At 37.8% G+C, this 16,107-nt stretch overlaps 1 protein-coding gene across 1 annotated transcript; it reads left to right on the top strand.

Moving 5' to 3' along the window:
- The first annotated feature begins 1,566 nt into the window (after positions 1 to 1,566).
- LOC306869881 (mitochondrial outer membrane protein SLC25A46) lies at positions 1,567 to 13,286 on the top strand. Its single transcript, XM_079416808.1, has 8 exons — positions 1,567 to 2,028; positions 8,617 to 8,659; positions 8,777 to 8,834; positions 8,999 to 9,076; positions 10,289 to 10,389; positions 10,599 to 10,655; positions 10,989 to 11,046; positions 12,047 to 13,286. Exons 1-8 carry the CDS (start codon positions 1,776 to 1,778, stop codon positions 12,632 to 12,634), a joined length of 1,236 nt encoding a protein of 411 aa, XP_079272934.1. The 5' UTR covers positions 1,567 to 1,775; the 3' UTR covers positions 12,635 to 13,286.
- The last annotated feature ends 2,821 nt before the right edge of the window (positions 13,287 to 16,107 follow it).

The raw sequence follows: 16,107 nt of genomic DNA, 5'->3' as shown, positions 1-16,107 counted from the left end.
GTACAATGTAAATCCCACATAAACTTTTGCTTTGAATGTGTACAGGATAGAGGCATAAATTAATTGTGAGTGCTTTTAACTCATATTAAAGCTACAGAATGTAATCATATGATACTAACGTTGTGGGTGAGTTCTTATTTAAGTTACAGTGACTTCTATTGAATTCAATATTATGATCCAGTTTTTCTCTATGTAAATATGTTAATGGTGCGTCTACCAAAAGATGTCTGGTAGATAGATTTGTAATCGGAGACATGAAAGATCCCATGAAGCACAAAATCAGATCAACAACCTGCCCGTACTAATGTCCCCTTCAGCCCAGATCAGCCTCAATGTCACAGCAAACACAGTACGACAAATCTGAACACATAGATGTTTACAATTATAACTACAGAATACTTAAGAATTACACCAAAGTGACAGTAAATAATAATGAAAGGTATTGTTTTTAAACACAAAACTCAAAATCGTGTAGCTTGCAAGCTATCCAGCAGATGCTACTGCAAGTAAACAACTTTTTAAGACGGCAAAGATCTCTTTATCTGCGTATTTATCTACCTTCGTGTTTCTACAGCATTTTAGCTACCGTACATTAACGTGTCATTATTGAGATATTGTGTTTTGATATGAAGAAGCGTTATCCTACCGCAGGCCCCGCGGCTCCTGAGCAGATGCTGCTTCTGCTGTAAACACATTCATCCACAGACGAGGGCGCCCTCATCTCCTCTGCTTCTGCATGGATTATGGTGTTTCTATAGAGCTTTCAGAAATACATTGTGTAATTAATTCTTAACTATAATCTACAAAACAATGTCTTCCTGGTCCTAGGTTTTTTTGCATTAAATTTGCATTTATCGGTTATTGATGTCTATCTTTATCTTTATCCTTGACGTTGTTATATTGAATGTTATTTTATACAAAATACACTGTTTCTGTCTTATCTTTTACATCACCATGGTCGAGCACATGGTGAACACAATATGTGATCCTGGACCATAAAAAAAGCAAGTCATAAGGGTAATTCTTTTTTACTTTTTAAAATAAGCTTTCCATTGATGCATGGTTTGTTATGATAGGACAATATTTGGCTGAGATGCACCTATTTGAATATCTGGAATCTGAGGGTGCAAAAAAAAAAAAATGAATAGGTAAATAAAATAAAAATATTGAGAAAATCATCTTTAAAATTGTCCAAATGAAGTTCTTAGCAATGCATATTACTAATCAAAAATTAAGTGTTGGTATATTTACGGTAGAAAATGTATAAAAGATCTTTACTTAATATCCTAATGATTTTGGGCATAAAAGAAAAATCGATTATTTTGACCCATGCAGTGTATTAAATATACCTGTGCTACTTATGACTGGTTTTATGGTCCAAGGTCACATACATATAGGCCCGAAAGTAAACTGTTTCCTGTGAATTCAGGAAGTTGCACTATATCTAATCGGGTTGATTTTTGAGGTGTGGGGGTTTTTTAATCATAGGTTTTGATCCTATTCGTTTGCAAATTTAATAAACTACATAACCCATAAGTCCTTATTCAACCCGGAAGTAAACTGTCAACCGACAAAGGTCACTCGGGCGGGTGCTGGGTTGTTTTGCTAAAGCACTATCCTTGCTAGCAGCCTCGGTCAACCAGAAATTAATTCTCGCATTTTTCCATTGTTGAAGTTTTCAATGAAATCGTATCACATCACATAGGTCATAAATCGTAGGAAGTCAGACTGAGATATCTTGTCATTTCAGTGTATTTTCCCAAGATATTTCCAGCATGACTTCTCGTCGGCCGGACAGCTTTGACGGTTTGGGTTACAGGGGCAGAGAGGACCCGTCATTCAGCGGGGGCTATTCGGGCAGGTCATTCAATAATTCATCCAGCTCTGACCTCCAGCACTGGGTCACCACACCTCCAGATATACCTGGCAGCAGAAACCTGCATTTTGGCGATCGCACACCCCAATCTGAGACTGCACCTGCCCCACCTGGAGCAGCAGACGAAGCCCAATCAGCGGCTCCACCGTCCGGTAACAATGAGTACAGTTTATGACCAGTATGCATGAATCGAGATTCGAGATGTTATTAATGAAGGGAACATTACACGAATAACCACAAGCAGCAGTATCTCACGCCGATCTTTTCTGTCATGATTTATATCGGACATGACCCGCCCCTACAGTCTTGCTTACAGTAAATATGAGGTAAATGAGTGTGTTGTCACAAACTCGCTCCTTCGCTCTTCTTCTGCTGATGATATTCGATAAAAGAATCACTCTCTTGAATCATTTAATCATTTCATTCACGTTTGTCAATTTTGGGAGTAAAATGTGGTCGATTTATTGCAATCGTGAACTATAACAATAACAGCTATAGCTTAGTATAGAGTAAGTTTATAAATGTACTACAGTATAAATTTTACTATAGTTTGTAAATTTGTAAGATTTTAAAGACAAGTAGCAAGGCATCCAACTAAAACACCAAGGCCTTACCAAAGACTTTATATACAGTATAAAGTTTGGTATTTTATAATTATCATACTTGATATTGGTATTATTGTTTAGTTTGGCACTTCACCGTCATAGCAGCAGTATTCCACCCCATATTTATTTGATGAGATAAAAAGAAAACATAGATGCAGGCTCCTCACCTTTCAGTGGCAACTCACTTTTTTGAGATCAAAATAGGCCACCTATGAGACTTGCTTAGATCCAATGAGAACGTTTTGTTTGTTTTTATGAGAGAAAGGGTGACGGGGGTCAAGGGTAAATAAAGATCTGGGCTTGGATGCATAAACTGTTTAGATTAGTCTTAAAAATTAGTCATCTTATTGTTTTCTTCAAGATTGGTCATAATGTTTTTTAATTCTGTCATCAAAATAGGGGGTGTGTTACAAGGGTACTTGTGATCATACAAGGGCAAAGAAAGAACTGGGAGTGGATGCCGATCTACCATACCCTTCACAATAATATTATTTCTTGTGTGTTTATTAATCAAGTTATTGATCAGTATTTAACCTCCTAGATTATTTGATGATTGACTTGGTTCCATACTGAAGTCTATTCTGTTCGTAGGGTCACAGTGTCATGATTAGGTCAGGGTGACCTCCCATCTACATGAGCAACAGTGATTGGGACAACTGTGACATTTATGTGTTCTGCTGTTCTATGATATTGTTTGCAACTTGCTTACTGAGCAATTTAACTGGTATTTGCATAATAGATATTAAATAATCCTGCGTTATTCTGTATTTTTACACTCTAAAAAGAGCCAAGCATAGTGTGTGTGTGTGTGTGTGTGTGTAATGAACCATGCTGCATACTGATAAGACTCTTGCCAGAGCTAGGCCACCTTGAACAGAAGATATGTGTTGTCTGTGTATGTGTGTTGGCATCTTTTCCTGAGTAAGTGGAGAAGTTCATCATTGGATGCTTTTTGATCGCATCTCTGACTCCTGGTCTTCATTCAACACCTGGTCCTCGGGTTTTAACTGTCAATTCCCTTACAATGCATAGAAACATAGAATAATTTTGTGCATGTAAAACTACTTACCTCATGCATGCATACAGGCTAGAACAGTATGTCAATTAATGTGAGAACTAATGTTTTTCATTAATTATGAGTTTAAGCATGTTCATGTCATCCTCATATAGCCTGCAATAAATGGACAGACCCCAACATTAACCAATCACAGCACATAGCTTGTAAATTCTGTTGGCATCCAAATACAGTACTCATCATTAACTAAGCATTAGCTTCTCATGACTTCATCATGTGTGTGGCTCCTCAACTAAAGTGGTGACCAGACCCCAACATTGGCCAATCACAGCACCTAACTTGTAAATTCTGTTGGCATCCAAATGCAGTGCACAACTTCAGCTATCTTAAAGAAAAAATATGATGGATCCTTGCTGGATATTTACAATAACTAAGCAAGTTTGTATATGTTCTGTATGCCATGTGTTTGTGCCATTTATTTGTTTATTTTAATTTTAGGTCAGCATTAAATATTTCACGAGGACAACGCAGGATTATTTAATATATATTATGCAAATACCAGTTAAATTGCTCAGTAAGCAAGTTGCAAACAATATCATAGAACATCAGAACACATAAATGTCACAGTTGGCCCAATGACTATTGCTCATGTAGATGGGAGGCCACCCTGACCTAATCATGGCACTGTGACCCTTTGAACAGAATAGACTTCAGTATGGAACCAAGTCAATCATCAAATAATCTAGGAGGTTAAATACTGATCAATAACTTGATTAATAAACACACAAGAAATAATGAAATAATATTATTGTGAAGGGTATGGTAGATCGGCATCCACTCCTTCAGCATGAATTCAAGATGATTCATGTACCAAAAGTATAGATTTATCCACAGTGGATAGTAAATGCCTTTTTTTTTTTTTGTGAACAAAGAAAACATCATGATCATGCGTAATAAATCATAAATCATGGTGATGTACCCATCTTAGTTAATGTCTTAATGTGTTGTTCATCCATGAAGTCATGATAGAAATACTTTGAATTCTTGTTAGTTCCTGATAATTCATGAGATATTAATGCATGAAGTAACACATAATTCATGCATGAATTTATGCATGAATTCATGGTAATTTGTGTACCCTTAACTAAAGTGTTACCGAATTTCTTAATACGAAATTCGTCCAGGTCGATCCGCTAAGATTGTGTTTTTATTTACTTTTTTACTTTTACTTTCTCTTTTTACACATTTCACGTCGGCACTGATCACCTATAACAAAGAAACACTTTTGGACATTGGAAACCGCTACACTAACCTGTTCCAGGACACTTTAGCCACGAATCCAGAGTGGCCACTCGAGATTCTTCAGAACACAGAGATGAACAATAACCCCCAGAGGCGAAGGATCAAGAAACGCCACGGAAAACGCGCTGGGATTCGAGATAGACTCCGGAAAAGGGCTCACAGTCCTCCTCTTCCGAGCCTTCTGCTCGCAAATATCCAATCCTTGGAGAATAATATGGACGATCTTAGAGCCAGGATTAGTTTCCAACGGGACATTAGGGACTGTAACATCCTTTGTTTGTCAGAAACGTGGCTTTCGTCCATGGTCCCGGACACAGCTGTTATGCCAAGTGATAACTTCTCTGTTTTTCGGACGGACAAAACAGCAGAGGCCGGTAAATCCAGGGGTGGAGGTGTGTGTTTCATGATTAACAAGAAATGGTGTGATCCCAGGAATATCTCCATTCTGTCGCATTCCTGCTCGCCTCATCTGGAACATCTTTCCATTATTTGCCGCCCATTTTATCTGACCCGGGAGTTGTCATCAATCATTGTTACTGCTGTGTACATTCCACCACAGGCTTTGTCTAAGCTTCACGATGTGCTCAGCGGCTACGTTAACAAACATCCTGACGCTGCCTTTATCATCGCGGGAGACTTTAACAACGCCAACCTCAAGCAGGTCATGCCGAACTTTCATCAACATGTATGCTGTCCAGCTAGAGGACCAAATACACTGGATCATTGCTACACTCAGTTCAAGAATGCCTACAAAGCCCGCTCACTACCGGCTTTTGGCAAATCGGACCATGCCTCCCTTTTCCTCACACCGGAATACAAACAAAGGCTCATTCAGGATCCTCCGGTGCAGAAAGTAGTGACGCGCTGGTCCTCCCACTCAGAGACTATGCTGCAGGCGGCTCTTGATGACGTCGACTGGGACATGTTCCGGGCGTCAGCGAGTCACAGATGTAGCATTAAGCTTTGTAAACATGCTAACCGAGCAAGCTACAGAAACAATAACTGTAAGGACATTCTCCAATCAGAAACCGTGGGTGGACAGAACAATCCGTGCTGCGGTTAACACACGCATTGCCACTTACAATCAGGCTCTTCTGACCGGGAATATGAGCGAGTACAAAGCATCGTGCTATGCTCTCCGACGCGCAGTAAGAGCCGCTAAACACAGATACAGAGAGAATTGAGTCTCATTTCCAGCTCAATGACTCTCGACGGATGTGGCAGGGACTGAGGACCATCTGTGCCTTCGGAAACAAATCCTCCGCGGAGGTGAGGGCAGATCCGTTGCTGGCCGACGAGTTAAACACCTTCTACGGCCGCTTCGAATGCAACGGCGGTGGCGCGTCTCTGCCGTCCAGCGCGTCAGGAAGCAGCAGGCAGAGCAGCGGTAATCCTGTAATCACCGTGTCAGAGGATGAGGTTCGGAGGGCGCTAAAGAAAGTGAACGTCAGGAAAGCAGCCGGATGGGATAACCGACCGTGTTCTGAGGTCCTGCACTGATCAGCTCGCTGGTTTGTTCACTTCTATCTTTAATGAGTCCCTTGCTACCTCCGTGGTTCCCACCTCATTCAAAAAATCCATCATTATCCCTGTGCCAAAGAACAATAAACCCTCTTGCCTGAATGACTATCGCCCAGTTGCCCTCACATCTATAGTCATGAAGGTTTTTGAGAGACTTGTAAAGAGCCACATCTGCTCCTCCATCCCTGATACTTTGGGCCCTCTTCAGTTTGCCTATCACCCAAATAGATCTACTGACGATGCCATCTCTCACATCCTCCACTCTTCCCTCACACACTTGGACAGCAACAATGAGAATTATGTAAGGCTGGTTCCCATTACAAATGGGAATTATGTAAGGCTGCTATTCATTGACTATAGCTCAGCTTTCAATACTATAGTCCCCATCAAGCTGGCTTCTAAACTCACAGACCTCGGCCTAAACACCTCACTCTGTGACTGGATTCAAGACTTCCTCACCAGCAGTCCTCAAGGGGTGAAAGTTGGCCGATTCACCTCAAACTCCATCACTCTGAACATAGGAGCCCCACAGGGCTGTGTCCTGAGTCCCCTGCTCTACTCTCTCTACACGCATGACTGCATGTCCTCTCACAGCTCCACATCTATTGTCAAATTCGCTGACAAGGACAACTGTCTCTTTCTGAATGTGAGCAAAACTAAAGAGCTGATCATGGACTTTAGGAAGAGACAGCAGCAGCCCTACACTCCTCTTATGATCAGTGGGACCCCTGTGGAGAGGGTGAGTAGCTTCAAGTACCTCGGTGTAAACATCTCCGAGAACCTGACTTGGACTACACACATCCAAACACAGGTTAAGAAAGCAAGGCAAAGACTGTACCATCTGCGGCAGCTGAGGAAATTCAGGGTCTCACCAGCAATCCTGAAAACTTTCTATTCAGGGACCATAGAAAGTGTATTGACTCTCAGTGCATCTCAGTGTGGTATGGAAACAGCTCCAATCAGGACTGCAAAGCACTACAGAGAGGGTCTTGTAGGTAGGCATCTCAGGATCAAACGCTGCAAAAATAGAGCTGTCAAAATCTTCAAGGACTCAAATCACCCTGGTAACCGACTATTCACTTTGCTTCCATCTGGTAAGCGCTTCCTTAGCCTGATGGAACTGAGAGACTTAGGGGGAGCTTCTTCCCCCAGGCCATCAGGCTCCTAAACTCTAACTCGGTATCATACTCATAACATCACTTGACTCCATGTAAATATCACTATATCAATAAGCTATTCATAATTTTTCTCTACCTCATATTGCTGCTATTTACATACCCTGTACAACTTTTTTTGCACATTCCTCTTTATTACTATTTAAGTCAACAACATACTGACCTGCACATTTATATTTATATTTTTTATATTTTTCTTTTATTTTTTTCTTTCTTTTTTTCTACTTTTCGTTTCCTTAATATTTGTATTCTATATAATTGCACTGTCCTTGGAGCGGACCTGACCTGGTTATACTCTGTATAATTGTGTATGTGACAAATAAAAATCTTGAACAATTAGATATTAGACTGTATAGAAATTGAAATCTACACGCTAAAACACACTATACTCATAGTCACGCAATGCTGATGTGGTTAACATTAATAATTTGAGAATAAAGTATAACAATAATAATACTTTGCCCGGTTTGATGTGATGTAAGCTAACTGGTCTTAGTATTAAATCACCATTGGTAGCGCGATTTATGGTAATGTTTTTTTCCTCAGCTGGGCAGAACAAACGTGGCAGACTTGTTACTTACTTGTTCCGAAGGCAGTATACGGTAAAAATTCTTATTTGGGTCATATATTCCAAGACGTAGGCTAGAATCTGTGATTGCGAAGTACAGTAAATATCCACACCGTTGCAGTGACTGAAAGCCACAAATTCACCTCAAAACATTAGATTCATCCGTGCTGAAGCCGTGCCAACTCACAACCCACGCAAGCGAGATGATTCCGCAAGCTGCTGCAATTCCAGGTTTTCAAACAGAGATGGTGACAAAGAGGCAAAACTTACGGACTGCAGCTTTATTTAACATAAATATACAAATATCATTTTTCAAAGTACCGTGGACTAATTCTGAGTCAACATTACAGGACAGTAAAAGGACAGGATTGATAAAATGGTCATGAACTCTTCTGATGCAACAGGCACTCATAAAAATGTATCACACTTGCAAACACTTCAAGTTATTTACTTGAGCTGGGTGAATGCAAATACATGATTCATCCAGTGACCTTTAAAATAAAATGGACTGAAACCCCCCACTTCAAATGACTCCCCTTTATTCTGTCTTTCAGAACAGCTGAACAGATTTGCTGGGTTTGGGATAGGTCTTGCAAGGTAATGAAACCCCAGTAATTACTGCTTAAAGTAAAGTTCTATGGAAAGTACAATTCTATTAAGATTTGCAAAATAATGTTAGTAAACTCATAATCATTTTTGCATGGTTTGAATTAGCCTCTTCACAGAAAATGTCCTGGCACATCCCTGCATTGTGTTTCGACGTCAGTGTCAGGTAGGCAGAACTACACTGAGTACATAAATCCTACAAGCTCCATGTCTATCATAAACTTTTAGATACTTATATCATAAATACTTATGTGCTGCTGAAACATACTACTTTTGCATTGCATAGTGTTGAAAAATAATGGATAATTTAAAATGAACTGTGTGTTTCAGGTGAATTATCATGCCAGGTGTTATCACTTGTCCCCACTGACTGCTATCAGCGTGATGTACAATGTCACCAAAACTCAGGTATTACATGTCAGACATTTTTGCTTTGCTGCTGCTCAGAAATGACATCTTTTAAAGAACAGTTCAAATGCAGTGCCATGGGGTACCTTAAGGGTCATTGCTAGGACCTCTACATTTGTCCATTTAAGTTTAAACGGTTATTTTAACTTGTTCCAAAGACGAACAAGTAAGAACAGTTAATAACAGGTATCTTGATACAGCCTAATGTAATTATTAAACCTCAAAAGGCTATAATTTGATTTAGTTAATGTGAACGCTGTAGATAAAAAAATCAACATGCAGTGCTTTTGTACATTATACAGACTCGCTGTTTTAAAGCAGAAACCTACTGATCTACTGTTGATAAATTGACTATGACTGTTTACTTTGTGGTGACTATATTGTAATATGTTAAAGATGGTTGTAAGAGTGCATATTTTAGCTATTATATGTTTTTATTAACAGCGGGATGTAATACAACATGGACATTTTAAAATAAAAATTGGTCTTGTTTATCATTTAAAGCTTTGTATTATGCATAACATCTTTTTTCCTGGATATTATTGGCTTTCTGGTTAAACAATAGACTGTATCTAACTATCAATTCAACAACTCTTGTGGCTTCTCTTTGGGCCTTCCCATCACAGGAAGGAAGGACTAAGAATATTATTTAACATAATTATGAGTTAACTTGATTTGAGTTTTGTGACTTGAGTTTTTTAAGCGTGCAATTATTTGAATGTGTGCCCTAACCTGTAAAATGAATTCACAAGTGGTTGGAGATGCTATTGAGACTCATGTTACCCAGATGACATGTGTCTCACCTGACCACTTGTGAACCGATTGACTAAAACATATAGAATATAGAATCAAAGTCCCATTCAAACCACCCTAATCCACCCTAGTTCAAAAACATAATTAGTTTAATACATGTACTGTATTTGATATTTGCTTGTCACTTGTCCATTGAAGCATCTCTCTCTCTATTCAATTCAATTCAATATTGCTTTATTGGCATAACTGTAAAAAAATACAATATTGCCAAAGCTTGAAATATATGTGGAGAAATATAATAACAATATTATATACTCTCTCTCTCTCTCTCTCTCTCTCTCTCTCTCTCTCTCTCTCTCTCTCTCTCTCTCTCTCTCTCTCTCTCTCTCTCTCTCTCTCTCTCTCTCTCTCTCTCTCTCTCTCTCTCTCTCTCTCTCACACACACACACACACACACAGGGTCCAAAGGCTTTATGGAAAGGAATGGGCAGCACTTTTGTGGTACAGGGGGTCACGCTGGGAACAGAGGGCATCATTAGCGAATGCACACCTTTACCAAGGTAAAAAAAAAAGGGTCTTAAAAAGGCCCTCTTTGAAGATTAATCATTTCGATTTACAGCCTTATAATACACAGAAGAGGAATAATTTTAATAAATGATGGCAGCATGCATTTTACATGATTTTAATTTATTTGATCAATTCTCACGATGTTTTTCTGCCATTATTGAAGTAAATTATGTCCTTCTAACACTGTCATGTATATTCACAGGGAGTTATCACACAAGTGGAACCCTAAACAAGTTGTGGGACACTTGGTACTCAAAGGGTAAGTTAAGACATTTGCCTAATTTAGTTAACAGTGCATTTCTTGTAGAGAAGTACAGTAAATTTCCTTGAATTTTTAGTCATGTTTGGAAAGTGCTATAAGCTGCAAGTTGTTTATCTCTTGATTATTTTATGAGTCATAATTTTACCATATCTGGGATGTGTTTGAATAAGCTTAATATACAGGTTGTTGTTTATACAACAAAGTCCCACAAAGAATACGGAAAGGGAATTCCATAGGCTTGACATTTAAAATATCGATCTTCTCCTTATCTCTTTTTGTGCAGTCATTTGATCTTGTGAAATCATTGTTGTTGGTTTTTTTTTTCTTCAGTTTGACGTATGTGGTTGCAATGCCGTTTTACTCAGCAAGTCTCATAGAGACTGTACAGGTAAGGGATTTTTATACTTATAGTTTTGGCTTGTATTGTGTTTTTTTTTTCCCTAAAACATTACAGACTCTTTTTTCATGTTCTTGGCCTTTGTGTACAGAAATAAAAATGAGGTGTAAAATAATACATTCAGTGAATTTTATGCTTAAAACAAGTGAAAATATCTGCTAGTAGAACCAAAATACCCTTATATTCAAGATATATTGTGTGGAAACTATATCATATTTTTTGCAGTTTTGCTTTTCATGGTTATGTGTCTTGTTTTAAGTATGTTTAAAAAAATTTACTGGAAAATAAGTTAATTTTGGTAGTTGTCTATAAAAACTGATGTATTTTTAGTCAAGGAGATCTCGTGATATATTTGTACAAGAAAAGCAAAGACCTGCGTTTATTTGATAGTACAGTAAATACAGAAATGTTGTGAAATATTACAACCTAATAATAATGTAATTTATTCCTGTTATGGTTATGGCAAAGCTGAATTATCAGAGGCCTTTACTCCAGTTTTCAATGCCACATGATCCTTGTGCTGCTTAATATTATTGTAGAAACAGTGACATTTTTCAGGATTGTTTAATAGAAAGTTGAATTAATACAGAGAGAACAGCTGAAAAGAACAGCATTGATTTGAAAAAGAAATACTGTGTAACAATTTAATGCATTTTTGCTTAATATTAGTTTCTTCTAAAAATGTAAAATCCTGTCCCCAGATCTTTTGAAAAGAAGTGTAAATACTTACATAATTAAAAATATACTTAAACTGTGTTTTATTGTCTTAGATTAAACTTTAAAAGATTAAAGGGTTTCTTTTAGATTGCATCAACAGTGGCTGTTGGTTGTTATGGCAAAAATATTTTTAGGTGAATACATAAATGCATTGTTATTTGTTATAGTAAATAAATGCATTTTAGTATATACATAAATATACTGATATTTTGTTTATTGCTGTTATATCGCCCAGCCCAACTTCATTTTCTGCTTTCTCTTTCACTCTCACCAGAGTGAAATAATCCGAGACAACCCCGGCATCCTGGACTGTGTGAAAGAGGGTATCGGGCGTGTAATGGGAATGGGAGTGCCTCACAGCAAGCGTCTCCTTCCTCTCTGGAACCTGTTGTTTCCCACAGTTCTCCACGGCATCCTCCACTATGTCATCAGTTCTAGCGTGCAGCGGCTGGTTCTTTACCTGCTGCGGCGTCGGAATAACGGCTCACCAAAGCACTCGTCCCCTGACTCGCAAGCGGACGCGGTCCAGTCTATGCTGGATGCATACTTCCCTGAGCTCATGGCCAGCTTTGCTGCCAGCATGTGCGCAGATGTGCTGCTGTTTCCTTTGGAAACGGTGTTGCACAGGCTGCATATCCAGGGAACACGCACTATCATCGACAACACTGACCTGGGTTTCGAAGTGTTGCCCATTAACACGCAATATGAAGGAATGAGGGACTGTATTAATGCTATTCGGCGTGAGGAGGGCTCCATGGGCTTCTACAAAGGCTTCGGCTCCATCGTGGTGCAGTACTCACTTCACGCTGCAGTTCTGCAGATCACCAAGATTATCTACTCAACGCTACTGCGAAACGCTTAAATAGAATGATTCGGAAAACATCGATTCCTTCCTAATTCACTGAAAGGTCCTTTTTTGGTTGAGTTGGACATTCCAAAAATGTGTCCTAATATGAATTGATAATAATAATTGCAGACATTTGAGGTTCTCTTTACCTCTTTCTGTGAATTGTTAGTCTACTTCGTTCATAAAGCACTGGTTGTCTTGTTGATTGCACGACACATTTATGGAAAATAGTCCATATGCTTTCACATTAGCACTGAATGTAAATTATTATTATGTGACGCCCAACTATTCAACAGCGCCAAAACATGACTTGTAATTATATTCCCATACTGTTTTCTCCATTTCATCAATGGCCACTAAGTTTCATAATGTGGTGTGTGAATGTGATTGTTTATTTTGGCAACATTGTGCCAAGTTCTTAAAGAAATTATGTCATTAAATTATTATTTGCAACTTAATAAAACTTGTGCCAGTGTTTCAAACAGTGAAAATGTGTATTTGTCAGGTTTAACATAATATAAGAGTTTAAAAATTCAGTTCATTCAATTGGAAGCCATTATATACACAAGAATGCATGTGTGGAACTAATCTGGTTCCTGGGTGAGTGAAGGATCAAGTTCTAATTTACTGGGCACCATGATAAAAAATAATAAAAGTCTCAAATCTGTTTTGTGTGAACCTTGCATTACTACAATCATGAATTGCCGTAGCATGTTATGTATGTTAAAATAAAAAAGATGAAAAATAGGCTAGATATAGCAGACTATACACTTTTAATATATATATATATATATATAAATTAATAGCAAGGATGCATACACATAGTCAAAAGTAACAATAAAGATATTACAAATGATTCCTCTTTCAAATAAATTCTTCTCTTTTGAACTTTCTATACATTAAAGAATCTTGAGAAACTGCATCACCACAAAATATTAAGCAACACAACTGTTTTCAACATTGATATCAATATAAAATGTTTTTTGAGCACCAAATGAGCATATTTTTATGATTTCTGAAGGATCGTGTGCCACTTAAAACTGAAGTTTAATGGCTGCTGAAAATTCAGCTTTGCCATTACAGGAATAAACAGTATATATATAAATTTTACAATATTTCTGTTTTTCTGTGATATTGCGAATCTTAGGAACACCAAAGTTTTGAACAGTAGTTTATGTCCCACTTGGCTGTTGACATTTTTCACTGTTATTGTCCAGGAAAAAGATCCAAAACACACATAGTGGGGCATGTTGTCACACTATGTTGAGTAAGTTGTAGTAATGGAAACCTGCCATTAAACAGTCTTTAATAGGGTGTTATGCAAAAAAAAAAAAATTATCAAATTTTTGTTTTCCCAAAAATAAGTAAATATTGGAGAGAGAATAGAAATATTGATATTAATATTTACTTTATTTCCAGAAGCTTTGAAAAACAAATACTCTGTACATCTTAAACTAATAACTAACTAAATAAATATGTATATGTGTGTGTGGATCTGAAAAATACATTTTATTTTTCAGATCCATGAAACAAGTCTTGCATCACACTTGCATCTTAAACTGGAAACGGTTCAAAATTGCAGAATATACAAAAGATGAAAAGAGAGCTGTGTAAGAACAAATATATTACATTTCAGTAATTAATATTAACTAATCTTATTAATACATTTTTCTAAATTCTAAAGTGGCTGTATTATAAAATCCCCACAACCCATATAGGACAAGCAGTTTGGAAAATGGATGGATGAATGGTAAAATACACACAGCATGAATGTTTTACGTATTTTCAGATAAATCTGTTGTCATGGTGCACACAACGGGGAAGAATAAGGAATACGAGGATAAACTCAAATTAATAGTCTTTAATGACAAGGCAGGGCAGACACACAGAAACACCGGGAGTAAAGAGTAGACCAGACCAAAACTAACTCAACAGACAGGACTTAAATAAGCAGGATAATACTAACATAATCAGACACAGCTGGGACATAATTAACTGATAACCATACAATAGGGGCAGTCGTGGCCTAATGGATAGAGAGTCGGACTTGTAACCTGAATGTCGTGGGTTTGAGTCTCAGGTCCAACAGGGACTGTAGGGGGGGGGGGTGAATAACCAACACTCTCTCCACCCACAGTACCACGACTGAGGAGAGACCCTTGAGCAACCCCCAACTGCTCCCCGGGCGCCACAGCATTGGTTGCCCACTGCTCCGGGTGTATGTTCACTACTGTATACACTTGGATGGGTTAAATGCAGAACACAAATTCTGAGTATGGGTCACCATACTTGGCCACACACCACTTTCCCTTCCCTTACTAGACAAGGACAGACAAACAAACCAATTAAGGACACAAGCAAACACAAACACATGACACATGACTGACATTTGCATATGTTTTGCTGTTGTTTTGACTTTTGGAATTTGCTATAGGAATTATGCCATTTTACCAAGTTATTCACATGAAAGTATAAAAAGAGGAGATTTTAAATTATACATATAAAATCAAGTCAATTTTGGTAGTTGTCTATAAACACTGATGATTTTTAGTCAAACAGATCTCATGACAATTGTACAAGCATGACTTTAGAATCCTCACCATAAGTTTGGGGTATTTTTGGTGGACCCTCATTTCAAAAACATTAGAAACAAGGTTTTGAACAGTACACACTCAGGGAAAAAAAAAAAAGTACAGTTGCTTTACACTGGGTCAGTACCTTTATTCAAAAATGACAAACATGTACCAATTAGGTACTAATATACACATTTTAGAAATAAATATGTACCTCTTTAAGGTACCTACATGTAGTCTTTAGGAGTATGGTATTTTCTTTTGAAAAGGTACCACCTTTTGTAACTCTCCATACATACACCTGCTTTGCAATGTTTGGTTTCTGTGTGATTCTGTCACATCTGGAATTCCTACGAAAACGTGTGGGGTGAAAACAGGCAATGTGATTTGAGTCATCTTGTACAAGTCCTTGTACGTGTAACATTTATCTGTCACACATTATCTACTTGAGGTAAAACTTAGTCAGTTTTGACTAAGTAAGTTGGTCAGTATATAAAAAGAGGTGTCTTTTGTGATTTGCAATAGTGTTTGAAGATGGACAGCAGAAAGCTGTATGGTAAGATCTGTTTCCTTTGCATTATTCTACTGAGCATGTGTTGTCATTTTTTCTCATCTCTTTCCACATTTTTTTCACAGAGTTGTTGCTTGTAGCTCTCACATTACACTTCGTCAGGTCAAATCAAGAAAAGAGAGAATGCCTCAGGATTATTCAAAATGATTCCCGTAACCTAATAAAACCTCATGTGGAGGTATGTTGTTATGCTGCTCATTTTAATATTTGTAATGCAAACAATTTTAATGTTTAATATTTTTTGAATTCTTGTTTATTGACCTGGTTAAAACTAATATGCTTTTTTTTTCCTGCCAGAAATATGAATCTTGTGCGAACATAGTAAGTTATTTACCAGTTCACAT

Source organism: Barbus barbus (assembly GCF_936440315.1).
Source record: "Barbus barbus genome assembly, chromosome: 5".
Classification (NCBI taxonomy): Eukaryota; Metazoa; Chordata; class Actinopteri; order Cypriniformes; family Cyprinidae; genus Barbus; species Barbus barbus.
This window is presented reverse-complemented; position numbering and strand designations above follow the sequence as displayed.

What these genes read in the sequence shown, in the direction of transcription:
- LOC306869881 (XM_079416808.1), top strand. Translation starts at nt 1,776, where the DNA reads ATGACTTCTCGTCGGCCGGACAGCTTTGACGGTTTGGGTTACAGGGGC. An exon ending in ATCAGCGGCTCCACCGTCCG is followed by an intron (nt 2,029 to 8,616) that starts GTAACAATGAGT and finishes TCTGTCTTTCAG; the next exon opens with AACAGCTGAACAGATTTGCT. An exon ending in GGACACTTGGTACTCAAAGG is followed by an intron (nt 10,656 to 10,988) that starts GTAAGTTAAGAC and finishes TTTTTTCTTCAG; the next exon opens with TTTGACGTATGTGGTTGCAA.